We start from the raw sequence: 27,227 nt of genomic DNA, 5'->3' as shown, positions 1-27,227 counted from the left end.
GCTCTCCTGGCCATGTGGCCCCGGGGGAGTCACCGTCTCTCTCTGTGCCTCCTTAGCTGGGGTTGTTGCAGAGATGGAATTCCATAGCAGATAACACACCTGGCCCCATGGCACAGTGACTGGGCACACAGTAGGACTTCATAAACAGCCACTCTTCCTGCAGCTGACACCTGTTACTACATCGGCACAGCTGCATCCCTTTATCTGTCAGCTGGCACTCCCTCCTCCCAGGGCCCTACTCCACTCCCCAGGGCCACGGGAGCTGCCACAGGTGGGTGATCAGGGTCCATGAGTCTCCTCCCCTTGGTTTTAAATTGGCTGAGTGAGGACTGCTCCCTGCTGCCTCCCCCCGCCCCCAAGAGTGTCTGAACCTGCTGCCTGCAAAAGGCTAGCTCTTTCAGCAACTCAGTCACTCCCTTGGGGTCTGGGAACAGCGGCTCAAGCCCTGGGGTCCAGCCTCGGGTGCCCATGTCCTCAGGCTAATGCCCTTTGTGCACTAGCTGGATTCCTGCTATTTGCAGCTAACATACCTCCCATGGGGACACTGGTCCCTGGGCACCAAATACACAGACTGGCCTGAGTTTGCTGTGGCTTCTGCCACTCAGCAGCTGTGTGACTCTAAGCAAGTCACAGCACCTCTCTCTGTTTCAGTTCCCTTGCTAGTGAAGGGGGAAAAGTAGCACCAAATAGCATCATGCACGTTAAAATGCCCCTGCTCTGTGTCCTTTCTTCACCCTCTGACACCCACTTCTCATGCTGCCCCCTGCCCAAAATACTGCTCCCTGGGCAATGCCTCATGTCCTCAGGCTGCCCCTCCTGCTACATACACAGATCCTCAGCCAGCCCTCCTTGCCCCTCCTTTCTCCTTTCTCCCCAAACTCAGCCTTCCTCAGCCCCCATTCTCAGAAGCTCCTGGCAGGTTATTATCTCTACCTCTGCAGGTAAGGTGCCCCTCATAGCATCCCTGCCCACATAGTTATGTGTCTAAGTGGGGAGGGTATAGGGAGGAAAAATAGTGTTAGGATGGATGGATATGGGTGAATAGATAGGTGGTTGGATGGGTAGATAGATGAATGGGTGGACGAATAGGTGGATAGGTGGATAGATGAATGGATGGATGGATAGGTGTGTGGGTAGATGGATGAATGGGTTGACGAATAGGTGGATAGGTGGATAGATGAATGGATGGATGGATAGGTGTGTGGGTAGATGGATGGATGGATGGATGAATATATGGATAGGTGGGTGTATGGATGGATGGATGGATGGATGGATAGATGATGGATGGGTAGGCGGATGGATGAATGGAAGCATGAATGGATGGATGGAGGGATGGATGGATGGATGAATGCATGGATAAGTGGGTGGGTGGATGGATGGATGGATGGATGGATAGGTTGATGATGGATAGGTGGATGGATGGATGGATAGATGATGGATGGGTAGGTGGATGGATGAATGGAGGCATGAATGGATGGATGGAGGGATGGATAAATGGATGGGTGGGTGGATAGATGAATGGAAGAATGGGTTGATGGATGCATGGATGGATGAATGGATGGATGGATAGGTGGGTGGGTGGATAAGTGGGTAAGTAGATAGATGAATGGAAGAAAGGATGGATCAATAGATGGATAAATAGATTAATGGATGGGAGGGGGAAGAGCTGGCCAGACCAGTGACAAAGGAATGGATGCAAGAAAGAAGTAACAACTAGAACAATCAACTGATTGGTGAACAGCTCTGTCAGAAGAGCAGAACCACATTATTGCCCACTCACTAATGAGCACTGCCCACATGCTGAACACACTCATACATTATCTCCTTTAACCCTCACTGCCAGTTTAAAAGGTGAGTGCCCTTTTATAGATGAGGAAACTGAGGCACGGACAAGTTAAGATACTTGCCCAAACTTAAGTGGCCAATGAGTGGGAACACTGGTGTTTGAACCCAGGCCACTGACTCCAGAGCCCACACATTTAACAGACTCCACCATCACTGCCCATGTGAATTATAAATCTCTCTCCCCACAGGAACAGTATCATGAGAAGGAGCAGCCAGCTCCATGGATGGACAGACAGAAAGAGGGACAAATGAATAAGAATGAGGCTTGAGATACAAACAGCAAGTGATGGAGAAATGAGAGAATGCTCAGCAATTAACCCTGCATTAAGACTTGTCTGCATTAACACGCATCAGATAGGAACAGATTTCCAAAAATGATGAAAGTACTCACTCGGAGGCTGGTCCTTGTCTGTGCTGTGCAGGGGGTGGAAAAAGCAAACAAATGGTTAAAAAAAACACCCCGCAAACCTACAATTTCTCAATATGACAAGCCTCAGTGCTGGCAAGGTTGCAAAGAAACTGGCATGCTTGTGGTTTTCCTGGCAGCTTTGTAGGTAGGGCAGATAGCAGAGAAGGTCTTTGTGGGAAGCAAAGGGCAGAAACAGGTTCGTGCCCTTCCCTGAGGCTTCCACACCTAGAAACATTTGGACTTTGCTGGTTTTGTGGTCCCTGTTCTGTTCTGAGGGAGATACACCACACATATCATAAAGTGCACAAATCGTAAGTTTACAGCTTGTGCGTTTTACACATACACACCTGTGTGATCACCCCCACTTACATGCTGCAGAACCTCCCAGCACCCCCCGTGTTCTCCCTTCCATCCTCTCCCTCCCTACACTGACCACAGCTGCGATTTCTCTTGCCATCTGTTGGTTTTGCCTGTCCTGGAAGTTCATGAAAATGAAACCGTACTGCGTGTCCTCTTTTGGGTCTGGCTTCTTTCACTCCATTTTTATTGTTTTTGAACAATTTTTCTTTTTTTTTTTTTTTTTTGGTCACATTTTTAGATCCACCCCTACCCCACAGAAGAGAAGTTCTGTAGGTCCAGGGCAGGCCAAGTCTCTCTAACCACAGCCCTCCAGAAGAGAGCTGGGCCCCACGGGGCAGAGCCCAGCAGCCTGTGACAGAGACCTGGGCTCAGCACAGAGGCCAAGGCTGCCAGGAGAGACAGACACCATGTGCTGTCCACACAGCTCCAGCCCCAGCCAAGCCTTCAGAGGATGGCAGCCCCACCTGGCCAGCATCTTGGCTGCATCCCTGTGAGAGATCGTGAGTTAGCGCCACACGGAAGCCAGCAAAGGTGGACCTGTTGGCAGCCTGTGCAGCCCCTGGGCCCATCCCTCTCCAGGCCCCACCTGTTCTGCTCCATGGGGAGCAGGACAGCCATGCTCCCAGTGGGCGGGGAGCAAGATGGCCAGCCCCAGTGGCTGGGGAACAGTATGGCCAGCCCCAGTGGGCGGGGAGCAGGATGGCCACACTCCCAGTGGGCAGGGAGCAGTATGGCCAGCCCCAGTGGGCAGGGAGCAGGATGGTCAACCCCAGTAGGTGGGGAGCAGGTGGCCATGCCCCAGTGGGCAGGGAACAGGTAGCCATGCCCAGTGGGCAGGAGGCAGGATGGCCACTCCCCAGAGGGCAGGGAACAGGATGGCCATGCCCCAGTGGGCAGGGAGCAGGATGGCCACACCCCCAAGTGGGTGGGGATTAAGACGGCCACACCCCAAAGTGGGCGGGGAGCAAGACAGTCACACCCTAAAGTGGGCAGGCAGCAAGACGGCCAGCCCCTGGCCATGCAGGGGCCTCTAACTCTTAGAGCTTTGCAAGGAAAGAGGAATATCCTGCTCACACTAGAGAGACGGATTCACTGGGCCCGGTACCCCAAACCCAGGGGCCCCCACCCTAGAGAACAAAGCAGGGTGGCTGGGAGGGGCCAGGCAGGGACCTGGTTGGAGGCTAGAAAGGGGTCCTGTGTGCTGCCGTGGGATTGAGAGGTCAGCGCAGCGTTTTCGGGTCTGAGAGAAAGCCACAGAATGTGAGGGCCCTTCCCACAAAGGTCAGGAAGATCTTCCCTGGCCCCCGCCCTGCCCCCATCCACCGCTGTGAGCCCCAGCCCCACCCCCACCCATGGGCCCTCATCCTTCCCTCACCTGTATTCAGTGAGCTGTTCCACCAACTTCTCTGACTTCAGACCACTTTTGGTGCTCTAAGAAAAATAAAGGGGGAAGAAATTAAATAATCCAGAAAACTCCGGGGCCCAAAGAAGCCCCAGTGATCCGTTTGCTCTGTATCTTCCCTCCTCAGGACAGCCTCTGGCTTAATTGTCTTTCTTCCCCAGGAGTCCTGAGGTTGGGGATGTGTCTGCCTCACTCCCCAGGGCATCCCCAGAGTCTCACAGTGGGAGAAGGGCAGTATCAATGAGCATGTGACTATGAACAAATGAACGGTGAGGGAGTGAATCAATGAAGTCACTTCTGATTTATGTTGGCAGTATAGACCAAGCCACACAACTGCTTGGTAGGGAATTATAATCAATGGTTTTAAAAAACAGTAGAAAGCCGGGTGTGGTGGCTCACGCCTGTAATCCCAGCACTTTAGGAGACTAAGACAGGTGGATGGCTTGAGCTCAGGAGTTCGAGACCAGCCTGGGCAACACGGTGAAACCCCATCTCTACCAAAAATACAAAAAATTAGCCAGGCACAGTGTCTCAAATCTGTAGTCCCAGCTACTTGGGAGGCTGAGGTGGGAGGATCACTTGAGCCGGGGAGGCAGAGGTTGCAGTGAGCCAAGATTGTACCATTGCATTCCAGCCTGAGCAATAGAGCAAGACACCATCTCAAAAAAAAAAAAAAAATAGAAATGACTCTGACTGGGTGTGGCCAAACTTGGCTTATTCTCTTGGGGCGAGTCAGAGGCAAGCCCTCAGACACGAAGCCCCCATGCATGAGGGACCCGAGGCTGGGGTGGGGTGGGGGCGGTCATGGGAAGCAAAGAGCTGGTGGGGCCCCCTGTTGTGATGCTCAGAGTCTGTCTGGAGAGGGAAGTCGTGGATTCCTGGGTATTAACCGCAGCACAGGCAGGCCGCCTGCTAGACAGAACATCTGAGGGTGGGGAAACCCGGCAAGGTTCCTAGAAAGAGAACAGGGCACTGTCACAGCCATCGGTAATCTCACAGGAGACAGTACCCTCATGGTGAGAGCATTGGTTTTGCCGCAGGGCGTGAAGGCTCCCCGTGGCAATGAACGGACGGCCACACATGGCTCAGGGATATGGCCTGACAGCCCCTGGCCTCAGCCTCTGCCAGCCAGATGCCCTCTGCTGAGGTCAAGTGGAGCTGGCCAGCCGTGGACCTCCTCATGCCCCCAGGCCTCTGCCAGCCCCACTAGACCCTTACCAGCCCGTCCCCAGCTCCAGACAGCACCCCCTGGCCATCCTGGCTGGATTCTATTTCTCAGGGTTCCCTGAAACTCACCCTGGGTCAGCCCCGCCCCAGCCAGCTCCACCCATGCAGGGTACGGCAATGGGGGCCCAAGAGGCTCAGCTTCTGCTTACAAATCCCTGGGGCCCAGGCTGCTACCTCGATAGTGATGACCTCCACCTGGACGTTGGTTGGGAGGGGCAGGTCGGGCTGGAAGCGCTTGGCCAGGGCCACAAGGAGGTGCAGGGTGGACAACAGGTCCTTGTTGAAGATGCCTGGGAAGAGAGTGGAGACAGGTCAGAGCCCAGGAGGCCGCCAAAACGTGCAGCCAAATGGAGGCTTCCTCACTGTCAGAACAACCATCTGCAGACCAAGGAGGTCTGTGTCCAGCCTTCTGGAGAGCAGAGATCTGGAGATACGTGTTCAGAACCTAAAAATCATCACACTTCACCCCATCATCCTACTTCTTAGAATATAGCCCAGGGGTATGATCTACCTTGTGGAAGGAGCTCTAGACACAAAGATGTTTACTGCAGCACTGTTTACAATCGGAAACAACCAAGTGACCTCTGGGAAGGCACTGGCTGAACGATCATTAGATTTCAGCTGCATGTGACTTAATTCAGGGTTGATTTCATCAACATCAGTTACTGATTGTGAGACCTTACAGGCTGCGAATGCAGGCGCATGGGACCCAACAAAACCTGGGTTTGAAAACGGACTCTGTTAAATCCTCACCGCCCAACCTTGGAGAAGCTGCATAACTTCTTTCAGCCTCAGTTTTCTCATCTGCGTGGGGCGGGGGGATATAGAGAATTGAAGGGAAGGAAATCTATACCAAACTGTGAGCCAGGTGGGGCGGGGAAGTCTAGGTATTTGGCACGCTCTCTTGGTTTTTGTGTTTCTTTGATAAGGAGTCTCACTCTTGTAGCCCAGACTGGAGTGAAGTGGCGCAATCTGGGCTCACTGCAACCTCCGCCTCCCAGGTTCAAGCGATTTTCCTGCCTCAGCCTCCTGAGTAGCTGGGATTACAGGCACCCGCCACCACGCCCAGCTAATTTTTGTATTTTTAGTAGAGATGGGGTTTCACCATGTTGACCAGGCTGGTCTCAAACTCCTGACCTCAGGTGATCTACCCGCCTCGGCCTCCCAAAGTGCTGGGATTACAGGTGTGAGCCACCGCACCCGGCCAGGCACACTCATTTTTTGTATAAGCAGGCCCTGCAGATATTCCAGTACATTAATGAAATGAGAGTGTGGATGGGCGGACCACGGTACTTGGAAGTCAACAGTGGCTGTCATTCAGATAGCAAACAGAGACTGTTTGCTCTCCTTGGGCTGCACTTTGCAGCAGTAACACCCTCTAGGGCACAGATGTGTGCTGGGCTGTTGGCTGCTCAGCCAGATGCCTGACTGTGGCTGCCTGAGGCTTCTACCTCCTTCCTGACTCCCAGGTTGTACCCGTGCTGGGAGAAGGATGAGTGCGCCTTCCTGGTGGGTGAGAAGCCTGGAGCAGAAGGACCCCAGCGGCCCCACACTCCCCAGGGGTGGCCAGGTTGTGGCCCACGTACTCTCCACGCTCCACTTGGCCTGCCACTCCTCCAGCTGCAGACTCCGGTTCACGGCCTCCAGCACCACTGTGAGCTTGTGCTTCTGGCTTGTGGCTGTCAGGGCGATGTCCTCTGCTTCCAGCTTGAGCGCCGCCAGCCTCTCTGGAGGCAGGAGAGGGTGGTGAGGACCCCTGGCCGGGGACAGACCAGAGAGCACCTCAGGGACCCTCCAGGAGGCTGAGCCTGCCTGGTGCTTCAGGGAACATGGGTCTGGAGAGCCCATTCTTGGTGTTGGACCCTGGGCCACACTCATAGCCTCAATCGAGTATGCCCTCCAGCTTCCAGGAGACCCTCATCTACACAGAACAGGATTGGTGGGCCATGCAGGCCACATGACGTGAGCAAGCCTCAGCCCCCTGAGCTGGTTGAGAGAGCCCACCTCACCTTGATCAGCCTGTGCCTGCAGCCCTTGCCCTTCTGCACAGCTGTGTCCACTTCATCTCTGCAGGGCAGTGTGGCCTAGTGGTTAAAGCCTACACTCCTAGGCTTCTATCCTGACCCCCCTGCTTCCCTAACCATAAGACCTTGGAGAAATTATGAGGCCTCTCAGAGGCTCCCTTTCCTCATCTGTGAAATGGGGACAGTAACAGCACAGGGCTATTCTGAGGATGAACTGCACCTGCTACATGGGACATGCCCGGAAGTGCTAGCCGCATGAGTGGGATTGTGCAGCCCATCTCCAAAGAGCTCGGCGAACACTGCAGAGGCTGGCCTCAGGCGAAGTGCTAAGGACATGGAATTGGGCCTGTCTGTGGCCTCCGAGACCACAGTTGTGTGCAGAAGAGATGCGTAGACCAGACATGACCATACAAGGGCAAAGGAGAGGGTGACTCTGGGGCTTGTGGGGAACACTTGCCTGGGACCAGGAGGAGGCCCTGAGAATGCACACCCCCTGCAAAGCCCCTTGGAGCTTTCCAGACTGAGGAGGAACACGGAGGCAGGAGCCCAGCCCTGCCCCCAGCCACCCAGGACTGCTTGTTTTCTCTCTAGCAGCCTAGGGCAGCCCGAGGGCAGGGATCATGGTTCTTTTGTTACCTCCCAGCACCTCAAAACAGCAGGCACTCAATAAGTGTTAGAGAGGCAGTGTGGTGTAGTAGAAAGAGCACCAACCCTGGCGTCAGAGCCCCACCCTGAGCCCCAGCTCGGCCCCCTCACTCATGGGCTGTGGACAGCGCCTCCATCTCCCCAGCCCAGGCCCATCTAGAAAGTGAGACAGGTGTCCCTAAACCCGGGACCATTGTGGGGACTGAAGGAGACAGCCTACCTGTGGGCCCTGGAGGGGCCAGGTCAGGGGGATGGGGCCGAGGCCCAGGCAGCCCCAGAAACAGCCACTTACGGAATAGGTGGTGTAGGATGAGCCCGTCGAACATGTCCTCCTCCAGGCTGCGGACCACAATGTGCTCGGGGAGAAGAGTGGCATTGATCCACTCCATCAACACCTGCAGGCTCCAAGGGGACAACTTTTGGGGGGATGGAGACTTCTCACCTGGCCCTCCACCTGGCTCAGAATGCCTGCCTCTCGCCTGCCAAGTCCTACCCATCCTTCAAGGCCTGGTCAAATGTCACCTCCACTGGGAAGCCCTCCTTGATCTCCCAGGCTGTTAGGGGTCTGCTCCAGGTTCCTGCAGACTCCCTGCTTCTCTCCATCACAAACCTGAGCAGTGTGGGACTGTCATTATCATGTGTGAGGTTTTAGTACCAGGAAGTGGGGTACTACCATAGCAAATACCCAAAAATGGGGAAATGGCTTGGGGAATGGAAAGAATTGGACAATGAGCACTTGATAGAAAAAGCCTAGATTGCCCTGAAGAGGTGGTCAGTAGAAATATGGATGTTAAAGGTGCCCCTGCTGAGGTCCTAGGAGGAAATGAGGGACATGACATTGGATGTGAAGATGGAGGTGGGGACTGCAGCGATGCATCCACAGGTCTGGGAGACCAGGATGCTGCAGCCATCACAGCTGGGGGAAAGGGAGAAGACAGGGGTCCCCTGAGAGCCTCCAGAAGGAGCCAAGCCTGCCGACCCCTTGGTTGAGGGCCTCTGGCCTGCAGCACTGTAAGACAGTAGGTTTCTGTAGTTTAAGCCATTCAGTCTGTGGTCACATGTTACAGTAGCCCTAGGAAGCTAATGCAGGGGCTGCTGGTGCCCTGCCCACTCCTTGACTGGTGCCTACTGGCCCAGCTCCCACCTGCAGCTCTGCTCGAAACTGTCCCCACTCTGCTGTGCTCAAAAGGTCAGAGTGCCAGGGAATCAAGGCCCAGCCCTTTCTCAGGGAGCAGCTGTTCACTAAAGGTTGTCAGGAGGTTGTCGGGGCAGGGGTGGTGGTGTATAAATACCCCAGCTCCATCGCCCCTTGGGCAGGAATGCTCTGAACGTGTTCTATGCTGGCTCCAGGGTACCCAGCAGGCTTGAGCGCCCAGAACCATGACCAGCTCCATCATTAACCGTGTGTTGGCCCCTTCCCTCCCATGACCCCTGGGATAACCTCCCAACTCAACTACTGGCATCCAAATCCTTGTCTCTGGATCAGCCTGTGGAGGAGCCCGAGCTGGGATGACATGTCAGCACCCCACCAGGTCTTCTGGGCAAGACCATGGATGGTGTCCCCAGTGCCAGTCACAGGGCTGGGCCAGATGTGCTGGTCAAAGGTGGGAAAGGTGGATGGATGGAGTGAGGGGATAGGAAGGAGGATGGGAAATGGCCCACAAAGCCTCTGGGTATGGAAGATGCTGTAGGCCAGGAGGCCTCCCTGGAGGAGGCAACAGAGAGGCCATGCGGAGACTGGAGACACAGAGGCTGAGGGAAACAGAGGCCTGGAGCCCACCTGTGCCCAGCTGGTCCAGTGGCCATAGCAGCAGACCCATGACCAAGGAGAGAACTAAGAATGGGTGACCCAGGCCCACCGCCACCACCTCACCAGTTCTCCTACGCCTTGGGCAGACAAGCTGGGGAGGAGCACGGGCTTAGGGGCTGGCAGCTCGTGTCAAACCACAGCTCCGTTACGGGCAGCTGCGTGCCCCTGACAGATGAGGCCACCTGTCTAAGCCTTGCTGTCTGTCCTGTCCCCGGGATGTAAGGGATAATAGATTCCCCTCAAATCCCATGGGGTTGCTGGGATGGTGTATGTGAAGGCACACAGTTGGTGCTCAATAGATGTTTGTTCATGCAGGCTCTGTGGGTGACTTGCTCCATTCAACAGGCCTTCCAGGGGTCTTCGGGGGTCGCCACCCCCCAGCCTGAGGCCAAAGAGTGGGGACGGCCTGCAGTCCCCGCCCCGTGGAGGCCGCTGCCTGGTCTGCCAAGAAGAGGCACCCAGGGAAGTCAGGGCTGTGGAGGCTGCCGTACCTTCTGCAGTTCTTCAAATTTGGGATCCTTCCGGGAAGTGGGTGGCAAGTATTTCTTCTTTCCTCCTGGAAGCAGAGTGGGTATGACAAGCGCATGGGGACCCTGTGGGGCGCTTGGCCACACTCCCTGCAGGTCACCCACAGATTTCAGCACCGCAGACCCCGGGGCACCGGTCCTGCCACTTCCGCCCCAGCGTGCTTTCCCTCATTTCCCTCACGAACACCAGCTCATCCTCGGACACTGCAGCATTTATACTTTGAGACATAAACTCGGAAGTTATTTCTTGATTACTTGACATTCAAAGTTAACTGGGTATCCTATGTTTGATATATCTGGCAACCCTACCTATTTAGGTAAAGTGAAACCCCAGCCAGAGAGGGGAGGAGGTGCCCAGGCTCACCAGGCTCTAAGGGGCTAAGGTGGGACTTACCCCAGGTCTGCCAGGCCCCTCCATGGCCCCTCTCGTAGTCAGACTCCCCGGGGTGGCCCTCACAGGCCCAGAAGCTCCCCTTCCCCAAGGCCATGGCCAGCATCTGCCCACATTTTAGACTCACAGAACCCACAAAATGTCAGGGCCAAGAAGGACCTCTGAGATCAACTAGTTCCAATGTACATGGGGGGATACTGAGTCAGCAGTGGCGACTGTCTTGCTTAAATTCACAAAATGCATCATCTCTCATGTGACCCCAATAAAGGCTTTTCCTAGATATTCTGAAAACCTTCAAGTACTACCCAGACCCATGTCTTCTGATGAAAGGGAAGGCAACAGCGTCATGGGCTGTTGTGCCCAGCACAGGGCAGGCTCTCAGCAAACACTTGGGCGAGTGAGCAGGCGAATGAATGAATGAAGGAAGGAAGGAATGAAGGAATGAGTGAATGGATATGGTGCTGCTCCTTCCTGGAGCAGACTTCTTGCCGCTTGAATCATCCAATGTCCCAGCTCTGCTTGCCAGAACTTTTAGCATCTTAAATCAGTTGTAAAACAAAAAATTAATGGGTTTTTTTGTTTTGTTTGGTAATAACTAAGTCCTACTATTCTAACTCAGCAACTTTCCTCAGGACACTTTCTAATCTTCAATGTTTTAAACACAGAATACCAGATGGTGAGGAAGACAGCCAGGTGACTCTGGACCAAGCTTGTCCCTTCTGGGGTCTCATCTGCCATGCCAGGGACCCTGTTGGCGCTGGAGTTCTCGCTCCATAACACCTACTTAAAAGGCGGCATTCAGGGCTGGGTGCAGTGGCTCACGCCTGTAATCCCAGCACTTTTGGGAGGCCGAGGCGGGTGGATCACTTGAGGTCAGGAGTTTGAGGCCAGGCTGGCCAACATGGTGAAACCCCGTCACTACTAAAAATACAAAAATTAGCCAGGTGTGGTGGCAGGTGCCTATAAGCCCAGCTACTTGGGAGGCTGAGGCAGGAGAATCTCTTAAACCTGGGAGGGGGAGGCTGCAGTGAGCCGAGATCCTGGCACTGCACTCCAGCCTGGGTGACACGGTGAGATTTTTGTCTCAAGAAAAAAATAAATAAATAAACATTAAAAGGCGGTATTCACAGGAGCTGGAGAAAGCCGCATTCTGCTCCCTTCCCTTAAATTATTTCACGCATTTTCTTTGTCAGCACATTTATGTTTTTGTGGTTACATAAATTCCAATGAGTTCACCTAAAGCCCTTCCCCACTGGGACATCTGGCTGCTTCCTTGCATGCTGTTGTTCATTTGTTTCTTTCAGAGAACACACAGAGGGTGACAGCTCTGGGTAGTACCTGCCCCTGTCCTTCTTTTGAGCCATCTCCTAGAAGGGAGGTTGCAGGAACTGTGGCCGCCAACCCCCCAAAGGGCTCATGACACAGAGCTTTACTGAAAGGGCGACCTATACTCGTTGAATTGCTCCATCCTATGCTCACCCCACTTTTGAAAGAGACCCACACATGTGAGGGGAGCACGTCAGGAGCCCCACACCCTGCAAAGTATCACTCCATGGTGGGCACCGCTGTGTGGTCCGTGTGGAACCTCAGTTCTGGGACCACCCTCCTTGGGCTCAGAACCCAGGTCCACCACTTGCTAAGAGTTTCCTGTTACTGTGGCACGTTACCCCTTGTGCCTCAGTTTCCTCATCTGTATAAAGCAGGCACTGATGCCCGCCCTTGAGAATAAATGAGTTGCTATCGGTAAGAGGTGCTGGTGCAGTAGGGGCACTGAGAAGGCTCACAGGACGAGAGCAATCGGTATTCACCATCGTAATCCACACCGTCTCTCATCTGGAGAGAAGAGGTTCTAGCTCTGTAGAAGGTCCCAGGAGGAGGAGTTAGGTCAAGCATAAAGCAGAAGGTGGAGGCAGGGGTGAGCAGAATTGGACGCTCAGCTGACAGCTGGGAAGGCGCTGCAAGTCCCAGGCACGGCCAGGCTCACTCTTGCCACACAGACCCTCACCCTCCACCCTCAGACCTGCGTGGGCACACACCTTTTGAGAGCTCCTCCTCTGCTGGGGGCTCCACCCCCTTGGGGAGCTGCAGCAGGTCGTACAAGAACTCCGGCTCCATCGCCTCCCAAGCCTGCACAGAGGAGGCAGGAGAGGGTGTCATGGTCTGAGAAGCCCCAAACTCACTGAGCCCCTCATTTCCTCTAGACCTGGAGGCACAGAAGGAGGGTAGAAGCCAGGTTCCAGGGACACGTCACCACGCCAGCCTAGGCAGGGGGTACGGGCCCTGTGAGAAAGAGCCCTTGAGCCAACCCTTGCGGGGTGATGGGTTAGAAAAAGGCACAGAAGCTGAGGGCGGGCACAGCCAAGCAAAGGCTTGGGGGAGGAAGTGGTCCTTCCTCAGGCAGGTGCAGAGCGGCCGCCCACCGTGCTCCTGCAGCCCCCAGCCCCTACCCAGGGACCCCCCCACCCTATCCCAGACAGGACAAAGTAGGTACAGCTCACTCCTCAGAGCTTGTCAGGTTCAGCTCAAGGGAAACCTCCCCGGTCGGCCTGTGTGGGGCTGGCTGAGGTGGATACGTGGAATGGTGACATCTCCCATCCCATAAACCGGAAGGGCCAGGGTTGACAGAGGCACTGTTCATCTTCCTCCTCCTCATTACAGGCAGAAGGTTGGGCTCACCACATGCCCGGGACAGGGGCAGACCCAGAGGCCAGCCCAGCCCTCCTTCCTGTTCCCCTGGCCCACTTCCTCTCCTGTGAAGGATTCGCTGGCTCGGCTGGCGCCTTCTGGCCTCCCTCTTCCTCCCTTTTCAGCCCCTGGGTCTTCTCAGTGTTTTCAAACTCAATCAGACATTGAGGTAGGGGAGTCACACGGCAGAAGTTGGTGGCCAGAGCAGGGAGACCCCTGAGCTGTGGGAGACGGAGGCATTCACTCGACTGGAGCCACCCATGTCACACCAGCAGCCAGCCTGGGGTGGGGGATGCCAGACTCCATCCTGCCCTGTAGCATGGAGGTGGTGGGGACACAACTGACTCCCAGCCCCTTAATATCCAAGCTGAGGGCCATGGCCAGAGAAAACGAAAGAGCCTGGCCTGGGCGTCAGGAAGCCTGGGTCCCAGGCCAGCTCCTCCTCACTCAGGCTGTGTGACGTTGGGCAAACCCCCTGCCCTCTCTGGTCCTGATGCATGGTTACAAGGAGGGCCGGGACTCGATGCTGCCCAAAGGGATCAGCAGCCTGGGCAAGCCCCTTCCTGGCCCCAGGGCCTCAGTTTCTTCACCTGGAGACGGAGGGGTTGGCTGAAGTTCAGAGGCGGCAACTCCTCAGTAGAACAGGGAGGGAGGACGCCGAGCAGCCTCTGAGCAGGGGCAGCGGGAGGGGCCGTGGGGACTCAAGGTCCCACTTTACCGACTCCCTTCCCCGGGTGGCCTGGGCTGGGACTGTACTCTGGGATCCTTCCCAGGTGGTGTCTGGGTCCCTCCCTCCGTGACCCCCAACACCCAAGTATGGTGGCCCCGATGCCAGAACTCACCCAACCGCTTTCCACGCAGGAAAACAAAGGCCTACTGGGCGCAAAGGGTGGTCCCTGGGTTCCGAATGGAAGCAAGTTCCGGGTTCTTCTGGGGTCTTCGGGGACCAGGCCGGGAGGCAGGAGCCCCGCTGCTCACTTCCTCCAGGGCCCGCTCAGCCGGCAGGAGCTTCCTCCTCTCTGCGGCAGGGCCCGAGGGGGGTGGATGCCGTGAAAGTGAAGCTGCCACAAACCTCCAGAAAGCTCTGCCCGGAGCCCCAGCGCCCGCCGTGCCCCCTGGGCCCCCGGGGTTCTGCAGGCCACTTAAACTCAATGCTTTCATTTCTCCCCCTCTCCCCGCCTTCCCCAAACCATGCCAGTTTCCCCGCAGGCTGTTCACCTCCAAAATGGCAGCTACCTAGGCCAGAGCCTGGGGTCGATCCCCGCAACCCACCACCAGCACCCTGTCCGCCTGGCCTCCACGCTCCATCCCGCACCGCCGTCCTCCCACCTCCACAGCCCGCCCCGGGCCAGGCCCCTTCCTCTCCCGGGACCACGCAGGAGACTCCTACCTGGACTCTTGGCTGCAGACTTCCCCACGCCCCCTGCCCGCCCCTGAGCTGAGGCTCCCACAAGCCCTCGGAGGAGTGAGTCACTTCCTGTCCCCACTCACTCAAACCCACCAACGGCACCCAATAGCTCTTAAAATAAAATCCAGGCTGTGCAGCCCAGCCCATGAGCCCCAGCACAAGTAACCTGCCAGCCACACCTGCGTCCTCATCCCCTAACCTCTCTCCCGGCCACAGCGACCACCTGCCTCCCTGCCTTGGCATCTTCACGTGTCCTGTTCCCTCCACCTGGAAGCCCCTGCCCCAGTTTTCACGTGGCTGAGTCCTTATCCTTCACACCTGCTTCAACGCCTCCTCCTCTGGGAAGCCTTCCCTGATTGCCATACCTGAAGTAGGTCCTCCCTATAATTATTTAGCACGGCCCCTGGAGCTTTCCTTCATGGCACTTAAACCCATGGCATTATTGGCTCAGCCAGTCAGTCAGCTGGTGTGTGACACCTGCCTCCCCACCAGACCTTTGCTCCTCAGAAGCTGCTATGGTCTGTCTCTCTCAATCACGGTTACATACCCGTGTCTAGAACAATGCTTGGCACAAAGTGGGCTCAGTGAATAAATATTGGTGGTGGTTGTTGCCAAGGGGATCAGGAAGGCTTTCCAGAGGAGAATGGGGCCTTGACGGCTGCATAGGAGTTTGCAGTGGAAGAAGAAGGGGTGAGAACGTGGCAGGTGGAGAAAACAGCGTATGCAAAGGCATAGCAGGGTTCGAGAAGGAGAGATCTCAGCACAGTAGATAGAGAAACACTTCAGACCCGAGCTGGTCTCTCAAGCTGGAATCTTCACCATCCGGGCTGAAATGGCGAGTTTCCCTAGCAACAGGTGACTGGGAAGCTAGCTACCCTTTCTGACAGGTTAGGCAGAAAGTGGCTAAATCAGATGGGATGCAGGTGTAAGGAGTGTGTGAGAGCAGGAAAGTAGGGTTGTTTACAAGAAGTTAATAAAAAATGACAAAACTTAGTACTGGTATTGTTGCTAATATTTATGGAGTCATTGGTGATGAAACAAACATAATTTTAAGGGCTTTCATTTTACTGGAAACTTCCTTGTGAGGTAGGTACAATCATCACCCCCATATTACAGAGGAAGACACTGAGGCACATGAGTCAGTCCCTGCCATTCTGATGTACCCGTGCTAGACTGGGGCTTGTGACAGGTGGGGAGAGAAGCCACCATGCAGGACCTATTTTGCTGGGGCGTGTGTAGCAGGCTCAGCCCAGCTCTGGACCCAGTGGTTCTGGTGGTGGCTTCTGACTCTGGATCACAGCCACATAGATGTAGCAGCAGTCACAGTCCCAGCAGCAAAGAGACGGTATATTCCCATGTGCTAACTGAAGACTGTTTAATAAAGGGACAGCTGGGGCAGGGTTAAAGGAACCCAGAAGAGACAGTGCTACACCCCAGGCTAGCAACATGGGGAGCTGTTACTTCTTCAAAACCTAGAGGGCGAAGGAGGGAGTGGGTGGCAGAGCCCAGGAACAGAATCACTGAAGCTCTAAGAGGGGCCTCGGGATAGGAGCTGTGGCCTTTGGTAGAGGGACACAGCCAGCTCATGGTGAACCAGCAGAAGGGCACAGCTGGAGGAATCAATGACCAAGCCTCACTCTCCTCCCTCCTGCCAGGGCCTCCCCTGCCCACATCCAGCCAGAAGCCAGAGAAAAGAAGTCCCCTGCTGCGGCCCATAGATGTGAGGAGAGAAAATGGTGGGGAGTGGATCTGCAGAGGTGAACCTAAAGCATTCAACCCAGAAAGCATGCTTCTAGGGCCAGCCTGACTTGGCAGCTTCCTTCAGGAGCCAGCTCTGCAGTATTCTTCCAAGAGTCCTTGCTGGAGGCGCTGCCTCCAGCCTTCCAACAGCTTGAGAATCACACAGCTTCCTGTGTTAGATTCCTTTCTCCTCCAAACAACTGAAGAGACTCTAATCATCGGCAACTGAATCCCAATTAACTTCGGATTTGTTACCAGAAACAATTGCAGGCAACACGACCTCCAGGATGGGAACTGGGATTGGTTACTTGTTCTGGTTGATTTAAAGGCAGTGAGGACCTAGTAACTGTTAGAGAATGGAGTTCTAATAGATCATAGCCTGTGATGGCAAAATAATCACCTGTCATCACTCAGAACGAAGTACCTATTAAATTGTGGCTTTGGCAGAGTTGTGGCTTCCATACGCAATACGAGCACAGGTTATCTAAGGACTGTGGGGTGAGCTTGTTATCATCACACCAAAGAGTTTAAAGCAAGAAAAGGACAGTCCCAGGGCTTTACATTCTCAGCTCAAGGTATGTGCAGAATACAGGGAGTTCTCTGATAGCCCTCAAAGCATCTCTTATCTCTTGGGGCTGCAGGGCTGATGTAAGAATCAGATGCGAAATCTAATCCTGTATGGTGTGCAGTTACAACAGACTAAATCCACAACTCACAAAGCCTCTTGTGTGTAGAGCATTGTTTAGGGGAAGAGAGGGACTCTAAGAATTGGAAGAGTAACGTGGAGATAAGTCCAAGCACCCCCAAACCCCAATTAAGAGAAAGGCATGGATAGAAGGGAATTATTCCAGCCTTTTTTTTTTTCAGAGACACGGTGTGAAATATACCTGTGCAAATATGCCAAACACTACTGAACTGTATACTTAAAAATAGTTAAGACAGTACATTTTATGTTACGTGTATTTTTAACCACAACTAAAATTTTTAAAAATTAATAAAATAAAAATAAATAAATTGCAGGGATCATATCACTTTAGGGATATCGCTAAATACTTCAGAATGTTTCTCCTAAAAACATTCTCCTGCATAACACAGTACCATTATGATACCTAAGAAAATTAGCATTGATAGGTTTTCTAATATCTCATCCACATTCAAACTTCACCAAGGCTTCAAAAAATGTCTATTACAGCTGTATTTTTTTTTAATCCAAGATCCATTCAGGCATCACACAGCACATGTGATTGCATTTGGTTTTCATGTCTCTTTAGAGCCCTGTAATCTAGAACAATCTTTCACGACACTAACATTTTTTAAACATCCAGGTCAGTTGTCCTGTAGAATCTATCGCCTCTGTCATTTCTGGGTCTGCTTCTGTGGACTGATTTTTCTCCCGATTGTGGGTCACAGTTTCCTGCTTCTTTATAATAATGTTTTATTGAATGCTAGACATTAAATTTTTATGTCGTTGTGTGCTGAATTTTGTTGCATTTCTTTAAGAAGTGTTGGAATTTTTCTGGCAGAAATATTCTTTTGATGTCTGTTTTTAATAAGCGTAATCTCTGCAAGCTCTGATCTTTGTCTCCTTAAATCAGTGAGACCTGGCTCTGTCTGGGTCCCCCTCACTACAGCACAGTCCAGGAATTATGTCCAGGCAGAAAGCCAAGACCAGGGTAGGGCTCACCTCACTTGCCACCCTTTTCTTGGGGATCACAGATCTGACTTGCCTCTTAACATTTTACTTTTATATAGTTTCAAACTCACAGAAAAGCTGCAGGAAAGTACAAAGAGTTCCTATGTGTATTAGTCCATTTCCATGCTGCTAAAACAGACATACCCAAGACTGGGTAATTTATAAAGAAAGACAGTTTAACGGACTCACAGTTCCACCATGGCTGGGAAGGCCTCACAGTCATGGTGGAAGGTGAAGGGGGAGCAAAGGCATGTCCAATGTCTGAAGTAACTGTTTCCTGTGTTTTGTGGAGGCTTCTAGTTATTCCTGATGGAAAGGTAATTCCAAAAGTGAAAATTCTTTCCTCATAAATATTGATCGATTACAAAGAAGAGTTACATTTTTTAGTGTACAAATTTGATAAACACTATATTAACTAAGTAATATATATATATTTTAAAAATAGAAACAGTGTCTCACTCTGTCACCCAGACTGGAGTGCAGTGGTGTGATCAGGGCTCACTGCGGCTTTGAACTCCTGGGCTTAAGTGATCCTCCCGGGTAGCTGGGACCACAGACATCTGCTCACATGCTAAGTAACCAAAATTAACATCATAAGAAAGTAAAACAATCAACATGACATGTCTCCTGGTAATGATGCGCTGAGAAGAACACATCACTTCTACCAAAAACGCATAACCGGGATCTAATAATGAGGAAAATACTAGATCAATCCAAGCTGCAAGACATTCTGGAACATAACTGGCTTGGATTCTCCAAAGAATCAAGGCTATGAAACATAAGGAAAGACTGAAGGGCCATTCCAGACTACAGGAGGCTGGAGAGATGGGACAACTCATTCAATGCCTTGTCCTGCCTCTTATTTTGGCATAAAGGACATCATTGAGACAATTGGAAAAAAACATAATTAAGGTTTGTAGATTAGACAATGCCATTGTATCAATGTTATTTCCTGATTACGACACATACTGAAATTATGGAAGAGAATGTCTTTACTTTTAGGAAACATACACTGATGTATTTAGAGGTGAAGAGGATATAATGCATGCAACTTACCCTCAAAGATTCAGAAAATATATGTATCACCAGGTAAATGTGTGTGTCTAAAGAAATATATATCATTATTATTATATCGAGAGAGGCAGACAGGCAGGGACAGAAAGAGAGTAAAGAGGATAAAGTAAAAATGTTAACATTCATGAGTCTCCAGGTAAACATAGTGATATGGTTTGGCTGTGTCCCCACCCAAATCTCATCTTGAACTGTAGCTCCCATAATCCCCACGTGTCATGAGAGGGACCTGGTGGGAGGTAATTGAATCATGGGGACGGGTTTTTCCATGCTGTTCTCATGATGGTGAATAAGTCTCATGAGATTGGATGGTTTTATAAAGGACAGTTCCCCTAAACACACTCTCTTGCCTGCCACCATGTAAGATGTGCCTTTGCTCCTCCTTCACCTTCCACCATCATTGTGAGGCCTCTCCAGCCATGTGGAACGGTGAGTCCATTAAACCTTTTTCCTTTTAAAATTACCCAGTCTTGGGTATGTCTCTTTTAGCAGCATGAGAATGGATTAATACACATAGGAACTCTTTGTAGTATTCCTGCAACTTTTCTGCGGGTTTGAAACTATATAAAACTAAAATGTTAAAAGAAAAAAAAAAGCCGTTGCTCTCATCCTAGTTTAATATCACTCTAAGTGCACGAATTAAAAAAAAAATCCAATGTGTTATACTCCACATTGCTCCTTCAGATGCTTGAAGTATCCAAAATGTGGACGCTGTTTGTGCCTCTGTCCTTTTGACATGTCCCCATCATTCCTTGAGTACAGTTGGCCCTCCATATCCTTGGTTGCACATTCATGGATTTAACCAACCATGAATTAAAAATATCAAGAAAAAATTGCATCTGTACCAGACACATACAGAATTTTTCTCCCTGTCATTATTCCCTAAGTGATACAGTGTAACAACTATTTACATAGCATTTACATTGTATTAGGTATCATAAGTAATTTAGAGCTGGTTTAAAGTATGCAGGAGGATGTGCGTAGGTTATATGCAAATACTGTGCAGTTTGATATCAGGGACTTGAGCATCTTCAGATTTTGGTATCCTCCAGGGTCCCAGATTCACTCCACAGAGGATACCAGGGACAACTGTGCTTCCCTGCTTTCCTGAACAGTGTTTCAGGCTCACCTTGGCAATACATTTTAAGAATGAGATTGTGGGAGGAAATCTAGCACTACATTCCAAAGCCATCTAGAACATCAGAACCCTGTGTGGATGTTTTGAAAACACACCAAACATCCACAAAGGTGTTGCATACTTTAAGGTGACAGTCTTTCCTAAAAGCTGTCCGGCGTGACCACGTCCCGGCTGTTAGGACCAGCCACATGGCCACCTAAATCCGAGGGGCTGGGGACTGGAAGAATATGTGGCCTTTGCCCCAGTTCCCTGGTGTCAGAGACCTCCTTACCCGCCTCTATGCCCAGATGCAGCCCTCTGCTCCATCTTCGTCCCAGACCTGCCCCCAGCTGCATTTCTTCATCGGCCTCACTGTGTTGTCCACCTGCCACTCCACTCTCTCCTGGTTCTTGTGCCCTAGCACACCCCCACCCCCCTACACCCAACACCTCAGCGGCACACAGCAGGCTCCCAATACTCACTGACCCAATGAATGCTCCAGGTCCTACTGGGTTGGACACAGGGATTCCCCACCCCCTGCCCCAGGGCAAAGCCTCACCCTGGTGAAGATGATGATGGTGTATTAAATCAAATTTAAACCCCAAAGAGTGGGTTTCCACGGAAAACCTCACTAATTCTGAGCTGCCCAACCCCAGGGCACTGTCCTTGCGGAAGGAACAGAGATGCCCGTCCCTGCGGTGGCCGGGGATTCTTGCCTGGGTAAGGATGAACAGAGGTGACCTCAGAAGGTCCCTTCCTTCTCGAGATTCTCAGATTCTGCCAGTTCTGTCACATCTGAGGGCAAGTGGCCGTGGAATGTCAGTTCCCCAGAGACTGGCCACCAGGAAAGGAGGGGCCCTGTCCTAAGCAGAGAGCCCCCTCCCCACCACGGCCCCCTGGGGAGGTGACAGCTGAATTGGGGGGCCTTTCTGGGGACATGCAGCTCACACCAGTGCATTGGCCTGAAAGAATGGGACAGAAGCAATGTTTTTGTTTTTGAGACCGAGTTTCCCTCTTGTTGCCTAGGCTGGAATACAATGGTGCAATCTCAGCTTACTGAAACCTCCGCCTCCTGGGTTCAAGTGATTCTCTTGCCTCAGCCTCCCTAGTAGCTGGGATTACAGGTGCCTGGCACCACGCCCAGCTAATTTTTTTATATTTAGTAGAGATAGGGTTTCACCATGTTAGCCAGGCTGGTCTTGAACTCCTGACCTCAGGTGATCCACCTGCCTCAGTCTCCCAAAGTGCTGGGATTACAGGCATAAGCCACTGTGCCCGGACGGCAGTTATATTTGAGAACAAGTGAGAAAGGTCGGAGGATCAGGTCAGGCTAAGAGCATCTTCAGAACCGTCCTATCTCACCTACACTTTTCTTTTTTGTTTTTGAGGCAGAGTCTCACTCTGTTACTCAGGCTGGAGTGCAGTGGGGTGATCTCGGCTCACTGCAACCTCCGCCTCCCGGGTTCAAGTGATTCTCATGCCTTAGGCTCCTGAGTAGCTGGGATTACAGGTGTGTGCCACCATGCCCAGCTAATTTTTATTTTTTGTGGGTTTTTTTTGTTTGTTTTTAGCAGAGACAGGGTTTTGTCATGTTGGCCAGGCTGGTCTTGAACTCCTAGCCTTAAGTGATCAGCCCACCTCGGCCTCCCAAAGTGCTGGGATTACAGGCATGAGCCAGAGCCCACTAGGCTCAGCCCAAAACCAATTTTTATAATAGACAAAGAATTAAAGCCACCTGGATTAGTCCCTACTCCGGTCCACCTGAAGCACTCAGGTCCTGTTCCTTCTCAAAGACTGGCTTCCACCACACCATCTCCAGGCTTCAGCTGTCCCTCTCCAGACAGGTAACCACCCCCCTGCCCCACCTGCACCCTTCCTTTCTGGGAGTTCCCTCTCACTCCCCTGCCCCACCCGCACCCCTCCTTTCTGGGCATTTTCTCTCACTCCACCAGCTCAAGGGCAGGGGACGTTCTTCTCACTGGCCACTTGCCCCAGCCTTGGACAAACCAGACCCTTGGTAAATGGCTGCTGAACAGAACCAATTGGAAGATCCCCAGAAGGTTCTGCACCATTGCTGGCCTTGAAAACTCAGCATTTCAGTGGAAAATATTTTATCCTCATCAATAGTAACAGTTGAGTCCTACCCAATAAAAGCACAGGCGAAGACAGGCCGGCTCAAGGACCTGGCACTCTACTGCAGGGCTTCCCAACCTCAGCACAGTGCACAGGGGGGCCGGGTGATTCTTTGCTGGGGAGAAGGGAGCCTGTCCCGTGCACTGTGGGATGTTAAGCTGTAACCCGGGCCCCACCAGCTACCTGCCCAGAACCCAAACTGTCTCCAGACATTGCCAAAGATCCCCCAAGGGGCAGAACCTCCCTCTCCGCTGACGATGGCTGACTTTGTAAGAAGGAGGTTGAATTTGTCCCTCAGAACCCTCAGCTGGAAGGTGTGGATTACTTCGCTCCCCGCAGTCACGGTCACACAGTGACAAACCTGGACACAAACCCAGGCACTTCTCCAAAGCCCAGAATCCTTCCATCCACAGTTTATAATTTTTAGCTTATTTTTTTTTAATAGCGTGGTTGCCTTTCTCTCCAGGCTACCCATCCTGGACTAGTCACAATTTTATCATCATTTCGTAAAATTCGACGCGCCTGAAACCTGCTATGACCTGTGCCAAGGAGAGTTTATGGCAGGGCCAGCACGGAGGGCAGGCCACCATCTCTGCCACACAGGGGTTCCTTGCCTTTCAGAGTCAACAGCGGTCACTTACTGGTCAGCATGCAAGGCCCAGTGACGTCACATCATGAAAAGTAAGGAGACCACCTCCATGTGTCATGCAGCCTGTGCCCCTGGCCGCTAGCTTTGTGCACGTATGGTCTGGACCCAGGCAGAGGGGCAGATGAGCCTTTATTATTCACCTGCAGCTGTGACTCTGCTGCCCTCTTCTCCTTGTGGTCCCAGCAGAAGTTTGGGGTTCCCAAAGTCCCATCCCCCACAAAGGGCTGTGAACCAGCTCTTCCCCCATCTCCTGTCCAATTGGAAGGTCCCGGGAAGCAGCGCTGGGTGGAGTCACAACGCCCTGGCACCTGTTCCTTCGCTGGCACCATCCATGACTGCTAAATGCATGAAAGATTAAAACAGCAGCCAAACAAAGACGGTGGACAGGCCCATGCTCACGAGGTCTTTATTGGAATAAATAACAGCATACTGTGACGCCACGTGGCATTGTCCTAACCGCATCCCTGGCTGAAGAAGTGTTTGCCCGGTGTTGCAGTGAGCTCCTGAAAAGCGCTTGCTTCCTGCGCTCAGCCAGGTGGGCCTGACAAACAGCATGGCCAGGGTTTTCGTGGCTTTTATATAACATCCAGAAATCCAAAGTAAACATTGCTTAAAACAATTAAGAAGACAGTAAAATACTGGCACACAAAACAGGGGGAAAGGATTCAGTTGCTTTAAAATAAAATTGCTCTTTGTCACCAAGACAATTAGGACACCATGGCCCAGCGGGACTCTGGGCTCGGTGCTTGCATAACACTGTGTGGGTGTCAAAGGGGAACTGAAGCTGCGGGAGGCTCCCCTAGCTGGTGTGGGTTGAGAGACATGTCACATGGAGAAGGAGAATCAGCAAATACCTTCCTGCCCTTGTCCAAGTGTCCACTTGGGCCTTGCAGGCCTGAGACCCCTTTGTGCTGGGACGTTTGTCCCCATGGGTGGACACACTTGGCCTTGCTTTCACTCAGTTCCTATGGACCAGGGTTCCTCTTCAAAGAACCATTCACTGAAAACGTGGTGCCGGGAGGAGGAAGGGTCCCAGAATTTCTCTGAACTAAGAACCAAGAGCAGCAGCAGACGGGGCATCTCACACCCAAGCCTCATGTCCCAGCAGCCATTCATCCCAAGCCTATAGGAATCGAGTTCACCCTGAATTCTGCCTTGGAACTGGCCCCTTGATGCATCTGTCCAGGCCATGCTATGAATTCAGACTCAAACTGTCGGTGAATGGAGAAAAATGAGAGGAGTGGAGCCTAATGGGGCCCTTCCCAGGTATGCAAAAGGCACACCTACACCTTTGAACCAATTGGAAAAGAATGTAGACAAAAGATCACATCCAAGCCGGGTGCGGTGGTGTGCACCTGCAGTTCCAGGGACTCAGGATACAGAAGCGGGTGGATCACTTGAGCCCAGGAGTTCAAGGCTGTAGTCTGTAGTCTGCTATGTGTGTGTCTGTGAATGACCGCTGCACTCCAGCCTGGACAACGCAGTGAGAACTTATCTCAAAAAAAAAAAAAAAATCACATCCTTTGCTGGAAACATCGCCTTTAAGGGTCCCTGTTGTGAAACACGAGTGCCCATGTAGTTTCCCCACAGATCTTATGATTCCTTTTACTGTTCGACTTGAAACCCACAAGAGTGTGACGTGGGCATGAGGATAGGCATGGGTTTACTAGATGGGGGCCGCCAGGACCTCCCTGAGAAGCTGAAGCCCCCCCCCCCACAGTAACCGTCCTCTCCCCTCTGATGACACAGAATGGGCCAGGACTGCTCATTTTGGCTGAAAATCACAGCTCCGTTCTTTTCTTTTTCTTTTTTCTTTCTTTTTTTTTTTTTTTGAGACAGAGTCTCACTCTGTTGCCCAGGCTGGAGTGCAGTGGCATGATCTCAGCTCACTGCAACTTCCACCTCCTGGGTTCATGCAATTCTCCTGCCTCAGCCTCCCGAATAGCTGGGATTACAGGCATACATACCATGCATGGCTAATTTTTGTATTTTTAGTAGACATGGGGTTTCACCATGTTGGCCAGGCTGGTCTCGAACTTCTGACCCCAAGTGATCCACCTGCCTCAGCCTCCCAAAGTGCTGGGATTACAGGCGTGAGCCACCGCACCTGGCCAAGCTCTGTTCTTTTCAAATCCCAATCCCTGGGAAGGCACAGTGCCCTCTCCAGGTCCACCTGTGAGCAGGGCAAGGCTGGGCCACTCCACCAGCTCCAGGGGGCCGCGGTCCTGTACATGCCATGCAGGCAGCACAGAACGTTCCAGCCCCAGGCTTTTTGTCAGTGTGGCTCTTTAATGTCACCGCATCCCGCAGGAGACACCGTAATGCTGTTTTAATTATTTCTTTCCCCTGCTGGGAAATCACCTCCATCAAGATGGCTATTCTGAACCCATCCCCAGCCTAGCAACAGCCGGAACTGAGAGGGAATATTAAACTGTTTTCTAAAACTTCGGTGTTGGCATTCGATTTCATATCAAAACTCACTCCACAGCTCTGATCTGCGTCAGGAAGACAAAAAGCTAACAAGATCAGAAAGGCCAGGCTCATTATGGAGAATGCTGAGAGATGCCAAGGAAGGGGGCTGCTTTGCAGCAGGTGCACCCCAGGGGGTCAGCGGGTCATAAACCTGGGAAGGAGCTGGGGAGGGGGCGCCACAGCGAGGGACTGACTGCGACCAGAGGCCAGCCCAGAAAGCATGGCCGATGGGATCCCCAGTTCTCTGCAGAGCTGGGGTGAGCGAGGGGGTGAACAACCCATAACTGAGTGAGCAGCGACTCCTTTTATAGGATACTCTAAGGGAGATGCTCTCAGGGCTACAGGGAGAGTAACATGAACACTTCATACTCTCCTGGTACAAGGCAAATTATGCCCCCCACAAATCCACATGCTGAAGTCCTAACCCCAGCACCTCTGATGTGATGGTATTTGGAGATGGGGTCTTTATGGAGGTAATCAAGATGAAATGAGGTCACATAAGTGGGCCCTAATCCAATAGGACCGCAGCCCTTCTAAAAAGAGGGGCGCAGGCTGGGCATGGCCGCTCATGCCTATAATCCCAGCACTTTGGGAGGCTGAGGTGGGCAGGTCGCTCAAGCCCAGGAGTTTGAGACCAGCCTGGGCAACATGGTGAAACCCCGTCTCTACAAAAAATACAAAAATTAGATGGGCCTAGTGGTGTGCACTTGTGGTCCCCGCTACTTGAGAGGCTGAGGTGGGAGGATCAATTGAGCCTGGGAGATCAAGGCTGCAGTGAGCTGAGATGGCACCACTTTACTCCTGGGTGACATAGTGAGAACTTGTCTCAAAAAAAAAAAAAATAGGCTGGGCACAGTGGCTCACGCCTGTAATCCCAACACTTTGGGAGGCTGAGGCAGGCAGATCACGAGGTCAGGAGATCAAGACCATCCTGGCCAACATGGTGAAACCCCGTCTCTACTAAAAATACAAAAATTAGCCAGGTGTGGTGGCACCTGCCTGTAATGCCAGCTACTTGGGAGGCTGAGGCAGGAGAATCGCCTGAACCTGGGAGGCAGAGGTTGCAGTGAGCTGAGATCGCACCACTGCACTCCAGCCTGGTGACAGAGCGAGACTCTGTCTCAAAAAATAAAAATAAAAATAAAAAATAAAATAAAAGAGGCGGTGAGGACACAGACACACAGAGGGGAGACCATGTGAAGACACGGGGAGAAGCCGGCATCTACAAGCCAAGGCAAAAGCCCTGAGGATGTAACTCTCTGATGTCTGAGCCACTCCCCTGTGGCACTTTACTACACAGTGCCAGTGAACCAATGCACCCCCTCATTTTAAAGTTTCCAAAGATGCATTCATTCCCAAAAAGGGCCTCTGAAGGGGAAAGCTGTGACCCAAGCTGTCTCAAGCAGCACAATTAGAGCATCTCCAGACCCAGCCCCTCAACCACAGCAAGAAATTAAGAAACGTCCCCAGCAAACAGCTCCTTTCAAGGACTGTGGGAGCTGGGCCATCCTGAGTCTTGGATGTTTGTGCAAAAGCTACATTAAAACGAGTGACCAAGAAGTGATAGGAATGTGAGTGGAGGACACCCATGTCACATCTAAGCTTCTGGGACTTTAAAG

The 27,227-nt window shown here is 52.3% G+C and overlaps 1 protein-coding gene across 29 annotated transcripts in view; it reads right to left on the bottom strand.

Annotated features, from left to right (window-relative positions):
• The window catches only part of PARVG (parvin gamma), a 40,893-nt gene extending 26,096 nt beyond the window's left edge, over positions 1-14,797 (bottom strand). For 4 of the 29 annotated variants that reach the window (XM_063808052.1, XM_063808060.1, XM_063808072.1 and 1 more), the window contains exons 1-10: positions 14,716-14,788; positions 14,168-14,344; positions 13,139-13,546; positions 12,677-12,767; positions 10,214-10,278; positions 8,205-8,307; positions 6,830-6,970; positions 5,418-5,533; positions 3,990-4,045; positions 2,237-2,259 (exon numbers count right to left, since the gene is read on the bottom strand). In XM_063808052.1, coding sequence (XP_063664122.1) covers positions 2,237-2,259; positions 3,990-4,045; positions 5,418-5,533; positions 6,830-6,970; positions 8,205-8,307; positions 10,214-10,278; positions 12,677-12,755 — 583 coding nt within the window. In that variant the 5' untranslated portion in view covers positions 12,756-12,767; positions 13,139-13,546; positions 14,168-14,344; positions 14,716-14,788. Of the gene's footprint in view, positions 1-2,236; positions 2,260-3,989; positions 4,046-5,417; positions 5,534-6,829; positions 6,971-8,204; positions 8,308-10,213; positions 10,279-12,676; positions 12,844-13,138; positions 13,547-14,167; positions 14,387-14,543 lie in introns of those variants that run through there. The other 25 variants (XM_063808053.1, XM_063808059.1, XM_063808073.1 and 22 more) reach the window with 14 other exon arrangements.
• Positions 14,798-27,227: the final 12,430 nt, after the last annotated feature.

Source organism: Pan troglodytes, chromosome 23, assembly GCF_028858775.2.
Source record: "Pan troglodytes isolate AG18354 chromosome 23, NHGRI_mPanTro3-v2.0_pri, whole genome shotgun sequence".
Lineage (NCBI taxonomy): Eukaryota > Metazoa > Chordata > Mammalia > Primates > Hominidae > Pan > Pan troglodytes.
Note: the sequence above shows the minus strand (reverse complement) of the source record. Positions and strands in the feature narration are given on the sequence as shown.